The sequence below is a fragment of the Amphiura filiformis genome, chromosome 1 (genome assembly GCF_039555335.1).
Source record: "Amphiura filiformis chromosome 1, Afil_fr2py, whole genome shotgun sequence".
NCBI classification, from domain to species: Eukaryota; Metazoa; Echinodermata; class Ophiuroidea; order Amphilepidida; family Amphiuridae; genus Amphiura; species Amphiura filiformis.
Window position 1 is genome coordinate 72,027,953 of NC_092628.1, and position 19,326 is coordinate 72,047,278.

At 34.7% G+C, this 19,326-nt stretch overlaps 1 protein-coding gene across 2 annotated transcripts in view; it reads right to left on the reverse strand.

Moving 5' to 3' along the window:
• The window catches only part of LOC140152754 (uncharacterized), a 70,232-nt gene that overhangs the window by 33,838 nt on the left and 17,068 nt on the right, over positions 1 to 19,326 (reverse strand). For both annotated transcript variants that reach the window (XM_072175240.1, XM_072175248.1), the window contains exon 2: positions 2,314 to 2,435. In XM_072175240.1, the coding sequence (XP_072031341.1) occupies positions 2,314 to 2,435 (122 nt within the window). The remainder of the gene's footprint in view (positions 1 to 2,313; positions 2,436 to 19,326) is intronic.

The following is a 19,326-nucleotide window of genomic DNA, read 5'->3' on the forward strand; positions in this document are numbered from 1 at the left end:
TTATTTGCTCTTATAGTCTATTTCGCACATATGAACAGCACCTTTGTAGTCAAGAGGTGGGTGGACTTTCAAGAATTAAAAACCAGAGGGAAATGCTTTAAGGGGCCATATAGCCATACCCCCACTGAAAATATTTGGAATTAAAGCAAACAAATGGTTACTCCTTCATATAATTATACACAAAATTTAGGGTTAGGATTAGGATTAAGATTAGGATTAAGATTAGGATTAGCTTAGGCTTTCTTACACAAAATTATATGAAGGATCGGCCAAAAAAATCTTGCAATACACAGATATTTTAGGCACATTTTACAGCTAGCCATTATGTACCAGGACAACTAATATAAAGTACTTTGTCTTAGACTATGTATTGATTTGACACTTCCGAACCTCTGTGGCCAAAAATTGATTAGCATTCGCCTTTACCACAAAAGTACAACATTGAAAATTTCAGATGTCTTGCAGAGCTCTAAACAGGTAAAAACACACGGGAAAAATGTAAATGTTACGCATGATGAGCCATAAAGTTGGATCGCATTTCATGGTTAGGGTTTAATGTGCATTGAGTGGGTGGTAAGAAAATATTCTCTAGTTGAGAAGTCCCACAAGTAGAACCGATTTCCTTTTTCCAACATTAGATGTCTACAACTTATACAATGTGAGAGTGGAGCAACTGCACACCGTGAACCATGAAGAAAAAGTATATCGGGTTGGTTCTAGGTGTTAAGCAGTTTCACCTTTGCGTCGTAATCTGCATGGGGGAACAGAATAATAAGGTGTTACTAGTTAGACTAGCTAGTGCTCCAGTAGACAGTAACTATGTACTATACATGTATAAACAAGTGCAGCCTAAAGGGACAGCTTTCCTCTTCCACAAGTCTTACTTCATATATTTATTTTTCAAAGTCACACTTTTTTATCCAAAGCCTTGCAAAGGTTTGTCTCGTACAAAAAAACAAGACTATTTTAAAATTGTCAGTTAAATCTTCTGTCCTGCAGCATATAGCATTGTGTATCATGCACACTACACATAGAATTTGGCATCTCTTTAGCATACTGGGTATGTCAGTGCAGATAAGCCACACCTGTGATAGCTGCCTTACACTTCTCAAAGCCAGGGTTTCACTTTAAAGAAATTCACTGCTTGGGAAAAATTACAAAGTTCAAACACTGAACAGAGATATGTTTAAGTATTTATCAGTTAAATGATCATACTTCTGAATACGGAAAGAGTAAATTATAGGGGAGATATTCTTGGTTGGGGGTTTGTTTGTGGGAGTGCACTCCTTCATGCAATGCTCATGCAGAATGGAGTATTGTCATCAAACCTGTAAATAATGCCAAGCAAATCATTGAGTAGTGATTCTTAACATGGTGTAGCTGTCTATTGACATGGCAACCCATCTTAACAATCACATATTTGTCAAAAAGGATAATTATTCAACACTTACAAATATTGTATTATCTGAGCCATCAGCATATATTACCGGTATCGGAAAAAATTAGGATGCAGTATTTTTAGTGATTTCTCAAACATGGGGACTCTGCAAAAATTTTATTTCAATTTAAATATCAAACCCCAAGAGTCTGGACCAGTGATGTTGGAGGACACTTCCAGTTACCAGCTCCTTTAGATCGACAATTATTGTGCGCATCAAGATTGGCAAATAAAGCAGCTACTGCACTACAGCCATGTGTTACAGTAAGTACTTTCATCAAACAGTTGGGTTGTCTCTATAGAATACCTCAATTTGAGTAAGACTGACAATTTCACATTAACTACAAAATTCAAAAAGATCTCAGGGCTCACAGGGTACATATTTGCACTTGACAAACGTCCAAATCAAATTGGAATTGAATAGCAAGTCCTACATCTTGTCATTAATTCAGTGTGTCCATGAATGTAAATATCAAGGCAACTTCATTCAGATTGGGAGTGATTTGATTTGGTTTCACATAAAATCCCGAAACAAAATTCAATCTCCATAACATTGCAAAACATCTTTTCTAAACTTTCTTCATAAATGCTATTGCTAGTTTATTATAAACTGTTTAAAATAATCAAGCAAATGCACACACTAAAATTTCAGATTTGAAATTGTCAATAAATTTTCAATGTGAGTATCTAATCTGTACTCTTGAACACCACTACAAATCGACCGACTAAGAAAAGCAAGGGCTCATCACAGTTCAATTTATCACCCAGTAAACTCACAGACATAATCAAATATGAAATGACATTTGAATTTGGCATTTGCCTAGTGCAAATGACACAGTATACAGCACAGGTAAGGTAAAACTGTGTATACTTACTCCTTGGAAATACACCTGGATCTACAAATGTGGCAAGTAGAAAGTTGATAAGTACAATGCTGAAGAGGACAGCGTCATAGGCAGCAACGGCAGGGTGTATATGTTCTACTAAGTATTTTAACCTGTAAATAGACAAAAAGAGAGACAAAACTAAATATTAACTCACATGGTAAGGACGAAAATAGTATTCTGTAAAAATAAACATCCTCTTACATTATTTGTGTTGCATTGTCTTATGCCCTGCTAGCATGAAGCATATAGGCCGTCGCATTTCTTCATTATGTTAAATAAAGATACCGGGGGCACTCACATACTTGACCAAAAAAACCAAGTAAAAGGGATGTTGTTTTAGGTAAGGCAAGTTATGCGCATGACGCATTTAGGGTCTAAAAAACACTGATTTTCAAGAATAAGGGTAGTTTTCTGAAACTGAACAAGTTGTTTAGGGTACCTTTTCAAATTTTTGTAATTACAAGTCCAAAAAGGGTACATTTCTTTTTTACTAGCCAAAAACTCATTAGGGGGTAAATTCTATATTAAATTACCTTATTTAGGGGCTAAATTTGCTGGTAGGATGAAACCTCGTTTAGGGGTGTTTCAAAAAGTTTGGTCACACATGCGCACACTATCATACTTGAGTGGCCCCTGGGATAAAGATAGGAATAATTTGCCTATGAATATAATAAATTTGAATACTAACATTTTGTTGATAACGAAACAGCTAAACCTGCTAGAAATGCGATTTTTTTTTGCGATTGCACATTGCAATATTATTGCACACAGCTATCTGTAATGATTGCACATAGCAATTTGCAATGACCGTATTGCACATGTTACTTCAGCTGACATCTTGCACTAAAAATAATTTATTTTTATCTTATTTTTATTTTATCTATAATGATCTTATACTCCCAATTTCCCAAAATTAACCAAAATACTTTACAAATTATACTTGTCAGAACCAATAGCAATGTTATAATGTACGGCAAGCATTTCTCATCTCAATTGGGTCATGTACTTTACATTCATTTCCACCAGATACACCTAACCCAATTAGCATTACCCACAATTCTCTAGATGTCTGCTCCTTTGCCAAAGAAAGTGTTCATGTCAACTAACCATCTCCCATTTAGGTTAGGCCAATAAAAAAAATTATTTGTTTGCCCTTCACAACCGACCCAAAAAATAAGAAAATCTTGGGTCGCTTTTTTTTTAACTCATAAAATTTCATAATAATTATTGTTGCACATTTTCCCTCCCAAAAGTGTACTTATAATTTCTAAGAAACACTCTTGTATGTTACTGTACAATCAACTAAAAATACAATCAAAACACCACATCAGGTGCTCAATAGCTTCAGTTACATGTACACTGTAAGATGTGATTTTACTTTCCGTATGTCAAAATGGTGGAATTGCCCATGAAAAAAGAAAAAGAGATCAACCTACCAACCCTCCAAATTTTGGTCTCTTAGGGGCAAACAAACAATTTTTTTATTGGCCTTATCTCAATCAATCAATCAATCACTGACATTTATAGAGCGCCAAAAACCAAAAAAAGAATTTGCACTAAGGCGCTAATCTCCAAGTGCAATGAATTTGTAACTGGTCACCCCTTTGTTTTCCCTAAAGTCTACACTATTTTTGGACCAAGAAGCTCAGAATACTTTGTGTTTACAAGCAAAACCTGTCTTTGACGAGAGTTTACAATTCATGTGCTTTGAAAACAATGAATATCATTTTTGTTTCATTTTTGTATCATACATTTCCATTCTGTGTTTGATATTCAAGAGCATTTAATGAAGTTCCAATAAACTTCATGTATACACGTATCATAATAGAAAGTGAACAAGCTTCTCTTCCATTTTTTCCTTTGTCACAAACAGTATACTTTCACAAATCAATAAATCAAGAGTCTCACCCTTTTCTAGTTTAGTTAAAATAGCTAAAAGCAAATCACTTTGCATATGTAACTTTGAAATATCATTTTCCATTTCGACAGTATCTTTAACATTTGTCATGTGTAACATTGCTCAACATAAGCAAATGAATTATAAATTGATGGTATCAATGTACTAGCACATATCCACATAGCTGCATATTTTTGTCACACTTGATACATGATGAAAAATAACTAACACAAACAATATTGCAAGCCTTATAAAGCATATAAGCCGCCCTTCATTTCACTGCACAACCATATCAACCATGCACTGTCCACAATATATTCATCATGCAGCAGTTCATTCAAAACAACATCAGCTCATGAAAGCAAAATGTTAAAGTTGAAACACCAAATCAAACACTCTGTATTTATAAACTCTGTCTTTTGCCTCTCAGCACATTTCCCTCTTTTTCATCAACTGTGAAGGCAAGAAGCTACTGAGTATTCTTAACCAAACACATTCCAATCCAATATACTGTGTTCTCAAAGCTATCAAAATTTCATCTCTGGATCATATATTTGTGTTTAATGTGGCTTGAAAAGGCCATTTTATAAATCATCGTTTCATATGCTTCAGAAATATATTTTTCATCACACAACTTATTGCCTCAATGTTTTTAAGACCAGCTATTGATTCACTTGCAAAAAATTGCATTGCAATTTTAGTAAAAACATTATTTAGGAAATGTTCTTAAGATATTAGCATGTTAACATTGTAAAAAAATGCTATACAAGCTGAAATTTGCGTCGCTTTTGTGGAGAATTTTGCATTGCTACACCGCATCAATCGAATGCTAATTACTATGATCATCCCTTTCTTGCGCTCTGTTTGTATTGCTCTTATCATGATTGAATGAATGCAAAATTTTCTATTTAAGACACGCCTTTAAAATAGTAGAGATCAATTTTGGATGCCAATACTAAATATTGTTGACTATGATCTCATCATTGGTTCATCTCTGTCTATCTACCAAGCCATATCATAGACATCTGTCTGGTGTAATTAGAGATCAACATTTCTGCTGGGGGAGCAATTATACAGCATCATCAATGCAAACTGTGCACTGAACGGTTTGCAACAATATGTTTTAATACAGAGTATCCTGGAAATCAACCAGGTGTTATGTGATTGGCCAGATTAAGAGCATGGATTGATCATACTGATAAATGAGAAACCTGCTCCAACATTTAGTACTGTAAAGAGGTGAGCAGACTCCCTGTGTTTTGAGAGACGTCTAACATGGATGATGCCATGTTAACCACATCACTGCTCCTACAGCTCTAATTTAAGCAAATGAGCACCTCTGAGATTAGAGGGTGATGTGGAATATTTTTCAATAATATGTTTAATGTATTATCCTGAAGATCAACCAGGTGTTAACCAATTGGGCATATATTAAGAACATGGATTTATCATGCTGATACAGGACATATGCTTTAATAGATGTGTGTTACATGCTGGCTCCCCGTGTTTTGAAAGAAGACAATCTACATGGATGAGACATAATGCTGAATAAACCACATCACAGCTCTGAGCTCTAAAATACTCAGCAGCAGCCCTTATTACACCATGATATGGAGTGGTTGAAAATTTGCAATTGGTAGATGGAGGGTGATCCCAGCACCATTGGTCTCAAATTATGAAGAAGAAAGAATGGGTACATTTCAAGCATATAAAACAATTAAGATCATGCCAGTAAAAATAGAGCCTTTGTCCAATCTAAAGAGTGAATCGACATCCCCTTGCTTAGCTACAGAGAAGGCAAACACAGGGCCCTGGAGAAGGAACAAATCATCTGCATGAAAAATCTGCAGAAATGTACTTTCTTTTTTACTTCTTCCATGTTTTACTTTGTAACTTGTCCTAGCACCTTTCTACAAAATCTGAGAAAGACCTGGCATTTTGTGTGTTTATTGTATGTGTATTTTTCGATGCTGCTCCTGCAGTGTGTGTGCATCAATTCCCGAACCTGTCAAGAGTGCAAATTGCTTCTTTTCTGGTCAAATGTATGCATGGATGAGTAAATTTCTCTTTAATTCTGCTCACCACATGTTAAATTTCAAAGGTCTCTCTAGAGAGTCTCGATTTCCAATCACAGCCAGATAATTCAAGTATGATAACTACTTAATGATATGCACACCCCGTACCACACCACAATTAAATTTGTACATAGGATGCATACAGACACAATCATAAACTCATAATTGGTTAAAATTCGGTATTCTATTCATAGAATCCTGCACATTGAAACCATATGCACATAAATTCAATTTTGTTTCAGTTTAGTCTGAAATTGTGCTATTATCATCCAATCATTGGGTGTTTACTTGCTATCATCACCAACTTGAGGGCAGAATACCTTATCTAGCTTAAATTTCAATTTTAATTACTAGTGCAAATTGTGGATGGCAAAGAACATGAATGCTTTAAAGAAATTTAAATTTGATTTCCACTTACTAGTAGAAATCCAATTGTGTCTGCCATTAGCTCAAGGCGTGTACATAGCAGCTGATGGAAGGAAGGTTTGTGAATATTCCATATGACCATATCCCCTTCTTATCGTTACTAGAGGTCAAGTAATCTTGCATTTTATAAAGCACTTGGCAAGCATGGTTCCGTAATCCTATAACCAAAATAGAATCTATCCCTACTGCTAAGAGACCAAGAGCGATGAATTTGTGTTGGTGTCTACATGTACTACTGCACTACTAGTCCAGGCCCATTGACAAGGGGTAATGTCCCTTGTGCTTGGGCCTAACATAGGGACCTAAAAGCACACAGAGGGGCAAGCTATAATTCATTTAAAAGAAATTACCTTTTGGGAACTCCTTTGTTGTACTAATTGTAAATTTTTTTTCAAACATATTTCCTACAACCAAGGCCCATCTAAAATGTCTCTATGAGGCCAATGGTTCTCAATACAAATGCATGAAACATAAATTTTCAGCAACTTCCAGGGCCCAGGTCATCTCTCCACAGAGTTATACAGTATGAGTATGTGTGTGTGCACATATGTGTGACTGCATAAAACACATTGTTTAACCACTGAGTCTATATATTATTAACCACGGAGGCAGACTTATATAGTAATTTCATATGCAGCATTTTCCCCCAAGCTCAATTTCTGTCATGCAAAATCAACTAGGCTAGTTAGATTTGAAACTGCAGAAGTAGAAACTAATCTAGAAACAAATTTCACTTTTCGTTCATTACACCGCAGATCCGTCCCTCAAGGATACACCATACTCGCTCTTCTGACACTGCATACTAAAAACGAATGGATATTACAAAATGTATTATATATTTACATGCAATGCAACTATACACATACACTCTAATATTAAACATCAATTTCAATCTTGTCAATGCACTTGATTTGCCAAATCTATTTGCTAACGGACAACCTAAATTAGCATGTTTATCGCTAATTGTCATAGAACTATATTTGAATCTCGGGTGGCCGGTATGAAATTGATCAATTGCAATAATGACACTGTTGCTATGGTAATCAGTGCACCTACAACGTACTTCAGATATAATGCGCATTTTGCTCTCATTCAATCAATAACATTCTGACTTGCTAAATACTTGGAATTGTTAACAATTAGGTTTCTTGAGCTTTGAAAAATTCATGGAAAAGGTTTTTTCATGATTTTCATTTCATTTTCAGCTTAACTCGCAGTTACATTAATGATAGAGGGATGTGTGCCCTAATTAATGCACAACAGCAAGTCCAATTAGGGTTTCTTCCTCCAAGAAATACCCATGAGAAAGTGCTGTCTTTCAGCAGTCTTCCGTACAACTTGGGCCCATAGGCAAATAATGTTAAGCGCATTCCTGTAGGCGCAACAACCATTTGGATGATAACATAAGTCCCACACTTGTGTGGGGCCAAAATTGATGCTTTAACCCTAATCGAACCGAGTCTCACTAAAGCTCACTATTAAAACCCACTGGGCGTGTATGCATTCAACCTGATGCGATGACGCAACCAGCCTAAGTCATATATACCCAGGGAATCGCTGGCTGGGCCAGCATAACCCCCGTGGCTAGAGGTCGGTGATCTTCTGCGTGGCATGCGAGGTTCGAATCCCGAGGTACTAAATGACTTCTTTGTTCATCTTCTCTCCTTTTTCGCTTAACTTCTTTCCCTTCCGATAGCAAAAAAAAAAAAAACAGGTTCAGTTAGGGTTAATCATTTAATATTAAGCAAAAGAATGCCTGCATTTTAAATTCATAATGGCTTTAAAAATGTACTGGTATTACATTGCAATTATGTAAATTGTAATGATACTTCTGGTGATGCCTGTATCATGTATAATGAGCCATGTGAATGGATATGTAACCCAAATATTTATACTCCTATCCTGCACATGAAGTTACACAACCTTTTCACACACTGCCTCAATGTCTCCATCATATAAGATGATAATAGCCAAGCATCTCAAGCTCTAAATAAATCAAAAAAACACATTCTGACATTATTCTCTGTAAATCTGCTGTAAATCATTCTGTATAAACTTTCATGGCTTTTTGAAAACGCCCATTATTATGTGCCGCAAGAAAACACAGGGTTCAATGTAGTGCATAATCGTTTTTAATGGTTTTTGCAACTGAAACAGCTCCCTTATCTGCAATTTATGACATTAAAATGCTTGCCAAATTAGCTGATCTGCTGTATACTCAATTAAGATTTCCCGTCATGATCCTGCTAATTGCTCATTACAAACCCTGAGGTGACATCCATATCTCATCATATTTTGACAATAATAATATTGTAATTTATTGAATCAAGTTGATTTATTAAGTTTTTTGTCAGGATCAAATAATAATACGATCTTCATGTACCTAGTATTAAAAGCTTTGAAAATATAGGTTTAACTCAAGCTATCTTTGAACAGGAACCAAAAGGTGCAAGGTGGTTCTTTTACACAAACCCAGGAATACAATGTATGTCGGCAAGGCCCATTTTGAGCTGTTTTAAAAAAGGCACATTCACAGATTGTGCGGGATGGTTGACTGAAATTTTCAAAATGTCATATTTTTTACTCAAAAAATGTGCAGGGATTTATACATGTAGTGTAGTGCAACTATGCACTGGCATAAACCCACAAGCTTGCCTCAGTACACTTTACAGGAACTTACTGACCACTGTGGACCAAGATACACCATGTAAACCATTAGCAACATTCTGTGCCTGTCTCAGTGACTAGCAGCCAAGAAGTGCACGCCCTTTCAAAATAAACCATTGCAGCCAGGAACAGCACCTGAGTTCTTGTATGGGTATAAACTGAGCCAAACAAGCAGTTGCACAGGGCAATTTTAAGTTCTAAAGCTTCAATTATTCACAAGAACAGAGACTGCACGGAGACTTGAACTCCCATCATGAAACACCAATGCACCAGAGGCCAAGGTCTTGAGGCCGATTGAGGCTTAACTGCTTTATGATATGGTACATAGATTTTTAAACACAAAATACCAAATGAAAGTTGCAATTTCTGAAAATGACTGGATCCGATAATTTTCCTTCAGCTCTTACACACAACTCAAACTATGGACTTCATAAAACAAAATTTGTGCAAAACTTATTCAACTCAAAATCTCTGAATGTCCCTCTAAGTTTGGAATTGTAAAATTTTTCCATCAAAATTTTCAATTGGATCTATTCACACTCTTTAAAGTCTGATCTTTTTAAAGATTAAGATCGATGTATAAAGCAAATTCATCAATTCAAACACTTACATAATAAAATAAAAACATTTCATAAATTTCAAGCATTTTGGTTTAAAATTACACCTGTGCCTATCTTCTTCTGCCGATTCAAAATACAAAATTTGACCATATTCCTGGTTTTGTGTGAGCCAATCACAATTCTCCAGAACGCAACTCTAATTGATCATGCAACACGATGATCAAGAAAACACAATTGTGTGCAACCCATGCATAGCATGAAGTTCAATACACAGGGTATTATAATCACATCACTGGAAGCAAATAATAGCAACAACTGCGAGTTAATTTTATTTATTCGTGCATTTTAAACAAATTCTATTTCTGTAGAAATGTCAGTATATAGAGAGAGCTGCACTAATGTACACATGATACACGCCTATTTGCCAACACTTCACATTGCATTGCTCGCATCAATTTACCATGTCTATTATAACAGTGTGGGGACTCGCTAATTTCATGCATTCAGCAATGTTTATTTTAGCACTGATTCTGCAAAATGTAGATAATTCAATTCTAATGACTGTGAAAATAATTTTCACAATATATTCTGTATGCTATCATAATTCCATTATATGCGATAGCAATATTCTACATTAAAATTTAGTCAAAGAAGCTTGAACTGGGACAATGCTTAGGAAACGGTTCTAAAGGCTGATTCAGTTCCATTATTACAGGCAATATTCAAAATTTAAGAAATTTCTATGTTTATTTTCTTGGCTTAGCTTGTCACTTCCATGCAATAATGTAAATTGTTGGCGAGATATTACATACATGTACAAAGTGCTCATACACATTGCAAAGTGCAAACACCCCTTCCCCCCCCCCCCCCAAACACACCCCATACATGATTCAGCTAAAATTTAGAAATGTCCAAATAGAGGATATCGCAATGTACATGCAGCACCATATTATGCAATATCTATTTCTCCCATTTAACTTGCATCGGATTTCCAACAGCCGTGCCTTATTAACAAACGGCATCTTTCTCTTTACGCTATCTGTTTCCGAGTTTGCAATAGCTATGAAAATCAACGGGGGAAAAAGAACTGAGAAAATGCAATGGAGCGAAGGAATGAGAGAGAGAGAGGGACAGAGGATGCCAGCTACAAAAGTTAGTGTACAGACACTGGGACAGAGAGAAATGTAGACACATAAATTGAATGAGAGAGAGAGAGAGAGCAGTCCCTCAAGGCGATTTCAACCCATATAAAGCAAACACATCACAGGTATCTCAAATGAATTTACACACACAGTGAGCACTAACATTTGGAAATCAAAATGAAATACCCATGCTATCATTCCATTCCAAAATTGTTAAAAGCTTGTTATTTGCCCCTAAAAGGTAGCCAGGTATACCTGACCACTCTGAACCGATACATATATATCTCAAGTTAAACTATACAACACTGAAACAAAAGCAAAGGTTTAAATAATGCTGTGTAATTTAAATGTCATTTCTGCAATACTACAAAATATAAACTGCAAGCTCTAACATGCTCCCTACATACTTATCTTTAACTACTGATGGTGTACTGTGTATAGGAAATATTATAATGGTACATCAAAAGCGTTTAACGTCTTCTCGTTACACACTCAAATAGTACATTGCTCCTTGTGATGGATGGTAAACTTGTCACTTTTCCATGTTCTATCCGATAAACTGATATAAACAGGTACTGGGATGGCGATGGCAATTTGGTGCTATTATGAGATCATTCTAAGCCTGGGGCTACTTACGACTGCCCATTTGTGTGTGTGTGCTCTCAATTGTCATCTCATTCAATATGTTCAATAAATGAATTTCATTTCTTCTCAATAAAATGATAACTATTTTTCTCCTAAATAATACCTTCTTCTTTTTTTTAGCTTCAATGCTATTATGCATTTAAGCAGTGACAAGTTCTAGTTAATAAAAATATTAAAACATTGTTGAATGAAAAAAGACGAGCTGAAAATCACAATGCAAAAACTGTCTATAGATTCAGTTTCCGTGTGGAGAGCATTCATGATCTTACATTTCTTAAACTCTTTCATTTTAGGTTAATGACCCTTTCTAACCAAGAGCAATGCTTTGGGAGGGTAATTTCAGAGCTACAGATATTTTACAGCATCAATATCAAGCAGAATTGCTATGACATGCTAATTATCAAACAATTATTTTATAAATACACTGTAACTTTGATATTTTCCCAGTAAAAGTATTTAATTTCAGCAAATACGAAAATATGAAAATGGAAACTCCAAGCCTTTTTTACGGTAAATTACCCCTTTCACTAATTACTGTATGACTCCTTACCCTACCCTAACAAACACTGTACATGAATGTAATGAGTTTTCATTAGATGTATAAATTTCAATGTCGTAACAAACTTGTTGAAAACATAGGTATTGACATACAATACATTTCGGCTCCTAGACAATAACACATTTTGGCTCATAGACAATAATCTGTCATGACAGTAAAATTTCCTAGAATTGTTAAATTCATTTAAATTTTACATCTAACTAGTCCAAAATGTGCATTGTTTTGACACCATTTAATAAGATTCCCCATTATAATGTATCTAATCAAATCTTGACCTTCCCTTTTGCATGTTTTGTGTCCAAATCGTGAAATATAACTCATTATGGGCACTGATTGACAATCTATTCCTGGCTAATGATTTGCTGTGATGTGTGTAACTGGTATTTACTAACCAATTAAGATTGGTTTGTTGCTAAAAGCTATTCTGCAATATACATGTAGCTCGCACACAGCAGACCAGTTCCATAGCAAATTCAAAGTCATCAATGTTTTAACATGCATTACATAATTGACGAGTCTGGCTTTGGTGGAATGAAATCTTTGTCGCCTTTGATATCAAATATCCAGATCACTTCATCTACAGCTTAGTCATAATGGTTATATTTATGAGAGATCATACTCATATATAATTATCAATGCCTATTTGTCAAAATATCTTCCGATATGTGACCGTTTTGAACAGATTTTATAGCCTGAAAGAGTATATCAGTAACTAACAGCAGAGCTCAGTCTCAAATTATATAGTCTTTTATTGCACTAAAATCTTACCTATTTGGTGGCACTTTGTTGAATTACAATAAAGTTATGCTATACAGCTGGCTAGGTTACTTGAAAGTAAAGCCATTTGCCAATATTTCCAAGCCTGATAAAATTCTGGTATGATAGCGAGTTTATGGTATAGAATCCAAGTTTGTCCATTCTCTGTATTGATTCAAAATACTTTATTGGCTTCTGAGATTCCACCCTGAGATGCATTTTTAAAGCCAGTTTAAGATAATCCCATAGAGCATACAAATGTTCTTTTCTACCAAAAATTTAATATCACGCTGCAAAAAAAAACCCGAATCTACGCCATAGTGTTTAATAGTAATTTAGTAATAAATTTGTACGGTAAGTGAATTTGTATGATGTTGGTGATGTACAACACAAATGGGCACACTACTGATGAAATTTAACCCGACTTATGGTAATTAGCTCACATGAATCATCTTTGTTTAGGCTACAATTGTTCTACCAGTGTCTTCCTATTGCAAATCCCCCAAAGGCATAACATCACATTTGTACAAATTGATGGATGGGCATTTGAAATGCTATCTCTGTGTGCCACTTACTATCTCTGGCAGTTGCATGGCTTCGTACGGTTAGTGTGGTTACACAGTATACCAACCAGTAAATTACATATTGAAAGATAATTTTTACTGTTTTTAAATTAGGATTTGATCTTATGATCTAATATTTTTGTGATGGAAACATGGGGGCACATTTTGGGATTAAGGTCACTGTAAGGAGATGGTCCGATGGAGAGGGGACACACTATAGGATGTTTGATGAGGCTAGAACTGTCTGAGAGGAATTGGCTGAGAGGAATTGGCTGACGAGGCAATTTTTTCATTTTTTTGCTTGAGTTTTATTACACAGCCAGGCTCAAATACCAAATGCGTAATTTAGAGCAAGGCTCCCACATCGGACGCACAACTGTAAAACCTGGTCGGGAAATGCGCGTCCCACAAAATTTTTGTGCGTCCGTACATGTTAATGTGTTGGGCAACAGGGAATAAAATTTTACAAAGCCCCCGATTGCCGGTATTGCATCGCAGTTTGATGCAAATATTTGACTATTTCCTTTCAGATTCCTTATGAGATTTTAAAGATTTATGTAAATATTATTGTCAATAACAAATTATGTGAATGCAAACTTGCTGACAATGTACGATAGTTTAAAAAGTTGTATTTTTCCTCTCGTGTTTGAGCAAAAGCTTATCACGTCTCGCTGCCGTAAGAATTTTCATTCATGGACTGGTTAACCGGTGACCCGGCAGTGTTGCAAAATGGGTGTGGTTAAATGTGGAAGGTCAATAACTCGTGTGCTGATTGGTCCATTGGTCAAATCAATATGCTGCTAAAATATTAATTTATGCACGATGGAGGTTTAGAAATTTTCATGATTTTTATGATGATAAAGTTACGAAATAGGATCATTGCAAACACTAATTTGGTAAGCTTATAATCCATAATTTTTGGGCTGAATCAACATGCGTCCGACTGGACGCAACAGGTTGATGAAATTTGTTGAACATTGCGTCCAGCAATACAAAAATGCGCCTGGACGCAAGAATTCGCATCCAGCGGGAGCCTTGATATCAAGCCAACTGTAAAATTAGTAACTGCCCATCCAAATCTGGATCATGGTCTGAAACATATGACACACTGATGATGATGGATGAATATTGTGGGTATATTTTGTATATATGCATACTAACTAAATATTGCCGTAAGATCTCAATTTGGGTAACTTCCATTTCAAATACTCACTCTAGTTGTGGAAGATACATGTATAGGTAAAATCATAATACAGGGGGAGTATGGGTTTCAAAATGATTAACCCTGACCACTTACATTTGAAAAAAAAATTTCCCACTATGGAAGATATTTCCAAAATCTTCCACAGAAGTAGTGTGGATTTCAACTGAAATAACCCAATGTATGGGTTTTTTAACAAGTTTTCCATTTTAAACACAAGTGAATCTTAACACGGAATGTCTGGTAGAAGCAGACAGACCGGGTTAAACGAGGGTAGGCAGATTTCTTTCATGCTTTGATGGTTGAGCAAGTGTCCCAAGTTATGCACACTGGTGACATTGAAAAAATCTTACGACCCCTCTGGTACGAGATACCCTTTCCAACAACAAAAAAGCTAGAAAATGGGTATTTTCGAGATGATCAAATATATTAAAAAAAACATTCACAATCAAAAATACACTCTGCAGGTATTAAGTTAACATATTAATCTTAACGGATATGAAAGAAAAAGTAAAAAATCTAATTGGGTTGTTCCATTTTTTAGGAGGGGTGTTTTCCTATTTTTCACTTTTTGAGAAAAAGTGAAAAAGTCGTTTTTTAACACTTTTTGACGGAAAAAATAAAAACCTTCATACCTTTTAATTTTTTTTATTTTCACATGTAAACTAGTTTCATACAATACTAATTAAATAAAGAAATAAAAATCATGGAGAGTATTTTAATTTACGAGATAGACGCCCCGGAAGTGGACTACTTTTTCCATATTCTAGCATGCAGATGTTGTAAAGATATTGGGTTTAAATGGTTTTTGCTGAACCATGAAATGGTATCAGCCTATATGAGTGAATGTTACTTACTAGCTTACTTACTAGCTTACTTACTAACTGACTAACCATTTGGTCTGAAATGGACATATCTCTAAATGCCACGAAGGTATGACCCCATGAGTGGTGTCATATGAAAGAGGAAAATATAAAGAATATAATAAAAATATTTCCAAACGTCGGAGGTCATCCAGGGGTCAGGGGTCAAAAAGGTCATTTTAACCGAAAATGCTCCGATTGAGCTTAAATTTAAATGCAATGATCCTTATGACATTCTAAACATGTTTAAAACCTTTAGAAATTAATTTAAGGTCATTAAGGGGGTCATAAAGGGGTCAAAGGTCAAGTTTTTCAAAATGCTCCAATTGAGCTGAAATTTATATGCAATGATCCTTATGACATTCTTAACATTTTAAAAACATTTTAAGATTCATTTAAGGTCATTAAGGGGTCAAAGGTCAAGTTTTCCAAAATGCTCCGATTGAGCTGAAATTTAAACGCAATGATCCTTATGACATTCTAAACATGTTGAAAATATTTTAAAATTCATTTAAGGCCATTAAGGGTGTCATGCAGAAGTCTAAATGCCAGCTTTCCACGTTCAAGGTATATTAAAACGGCAATTAATGAATTTACATTTACAGACTGAAACAGTCTTATTAAAATTAATAATATCCAGCACAGTATTGCTGCTTGATCAGATCGTCAGAGTCATCCGCCTAACTTACCTTGTGTCCTTGCAAAGGGCACAGTTGCTCTAGTTTATTTTATATTCTTCACTTTTCCTCTTTCATTATCACCACTCGGGCGGTCATACCTTCAGTAGCATTTCAAGATTATGTCCATTATAGACTCCGGGTGACAGTGGTATAGGCCTACCACAATATACTGCTGAAGCCACATGGTTCAGCTATGGTGCGGTTATCGCTCTTGTTTGAAGTCTTGATTGTGTATTTTTAATAAACAGAAATTGTTTTTCCTTTATAATGTCTAAGATGACAATCAAAGGTATTTTAAAGCCCGGGTTATTCCATTATAATACAGAGGTATCACCCTAGAACATCTCAAGTTTGCTTATAATGAAGCCTAAAAAGCTAGAAAATTAGTATTTTCACGATGATCAAATATATAGAAAACCATTCACAATCAAAAATATACTCTGCAGGTTTTAAGTTGACATATTAATCTTAACGGATATGAAAGAAAAAGTAAAAAATCTAATTGGGTTGTTCCATTTTTTAGGAGGGGTGTTTTCCTATTTTTCACTTTTTGAGAAAAAGTGAAAAATGCGTTTTTTACCCACTTTTTGACGGAAAAAATAAAAACCTTCATACCTTTTAATTTTTTTTTATTTTCATATGTAAACTAGTTTCATATAAGACTAATTAAATAAAGAAATAAAAATCATGGAGAGTATTTTAATTTACAAGATAGAAGCCCCGGAAGTGGACTACTTTTTCCATATTCTAGCATGCAGATGTTCTAAAGATATTGAGTTTAATTGGTTTTTTGAAGTCTTGATTGTGTATTTTTAATAAAAAGAAATTGTTTTTCCTTTATAACGTCTAAGGTGACAATCAAAGGTATTTTGAAGCCCGGGCTATTCCATTACAATACAGAGAACATCTCAAGTTTGCTATATGGGTCAATAACATCTAAAAAGCTAGAAAATGAGTATTTTCACGATGATCAAAGATATAGAAAACCATTCACAATAACAAAATAAGTATTAAGTTGATGAATTACCATTAACAGATATAAAAGAAAACATAAAAAAATCTAATTGGTTTGTTCCATTTTTAGGAGGGTGTTTTTCTATTTTTCACTTTTTTGAAAAAAAGGGAAAAATGTGTTTTTTACCCACTAGAATGCAGATGTTGTAAATATATTGAATTTAAGTGGTTATTTGAAGTCTTTGTTTCTCCTTTTTATTGTCTAATATTACACTCAAGGGTATTTTGATGTGTGGGGTATTCCATTATAATACAGAGGTGTTTCTCAAGAAAGTTAGCTTATAATGGTCCAATAACATCAACAAAGGTAGAAAATTGGTATTTTCATGATGAACAAAGATATAGAAAACCCTTCTCAATCAAAAATATGATCTGCATGTGTTAAGTTAAATTACTCTTAATAAGACTACGAATATAAGAGAAAAGGTAACAAAATCCGAATGGTTTGTTCCATTTTGGGGAGGGTGTTTTCCTACTTTTCACTTTTTGAGAAACAGTGAATAATGTGATTTGTAACCAATATTTTGATGCAAAAAATAAAAACCTCCATATATTTTATTTTTTAAATTTTCACAGGTTAACTAAGGGCTCGGATAGCGATGTTTTCACATATTTCTTTGTCGGAATTGAGAGCACATGAACCTTCTGATATCAAATAGTTTTGCTTCTTGGAAATGTGTGATATAATAGTGTTTTTTTTTCAAATATACCAAAAACATTTTGATCTTTTTGGGAAAATATGTATATCTTTAATATCTATATATGAAAGGTCAAAATTTTTAATTGATCGTCGGCGTCGGCTTGTCATCCCAGCTACATATTATAGGCCTATAGGCCTACTTGAAGTACATATCGTTTGCCATCAAATTTGTATTACCGGTATATTGTGAATTTCAAAAATCAAAATTAGTTGATATCGGAAGCACATTCCTCGTATTCAGAATGTAGCTCGATATGCCTGATGTGCTCTCAGGTCACATACAAAACATATGAAACGCCGCTATCCGCACCCTTAATTTCAGACTAATAAATAAAGAAATACAAGTCATGGAGGATATTTTAGTTTACGAGGTACACATGCCAGAAGTGGACTACTTTTTTTTAATGCAGATGATTTTAAGATATGGGCTTTTAATCTTTAATGTGTATTTGTAATTAAAATATAATTTGTTTTCAGTGTGACGCGGGGGGGGGGGGGGTGCTATCCGCAACAAATGCCCCCAGTCAGAACTCTTTCCCCATTGGTGGACATGTAAGTAAGATGCAATGGTTGTCTCAATGATATGACTGCATATTTGTGCAAACAGCAATAGTGGAATAATGTTTTCAAAACAATAAAATATTTTCCTATAAAAACACACAAATTAAAATAAGGAAATAAGGCATTTTGAACAGTTTGAACATGGAGACCTGGATATTTAAAAACCCCATTTTTAAGTCTTTTTGTTGCTTATTGATATATAAATAACCATATTAAGTTTGAAGTTAATGCAACTCTCCTAATTAGCATCATATTGTAGAGATATGAGCATTTAGCATACCGCACATCTATTATCTGCTCAATATCAGCATTTTAAACAGTGGAATATAGCAAAAACCATGATAAACTCAGTTTTCTACAAACACCCCTTTGAAAAAATGGACTAACCCTGGCTAATATCACATGTTGGTATCACCGTAGTCATGTGGTATGGAGTGATAAACAAAATATTGCAGTTTTTAATTGAAGTTATTTCCATATGCAGTTCCTAAGATTAGGAACTAAGGCATTTTGAACATGGAGACTGGATATTAAAAAAAAACATTTTTAAGTCTTTTGTTGCTTATTGATATAACAATATTTGTCAAGTTTGACCAAGTTAATGCAACTCTCCTAATTAGCATCATATTGTAGAGATATGAGCATTTAGCATACCATACAGCTATTATCTGCTCAATCCCGCTGCTCAATAT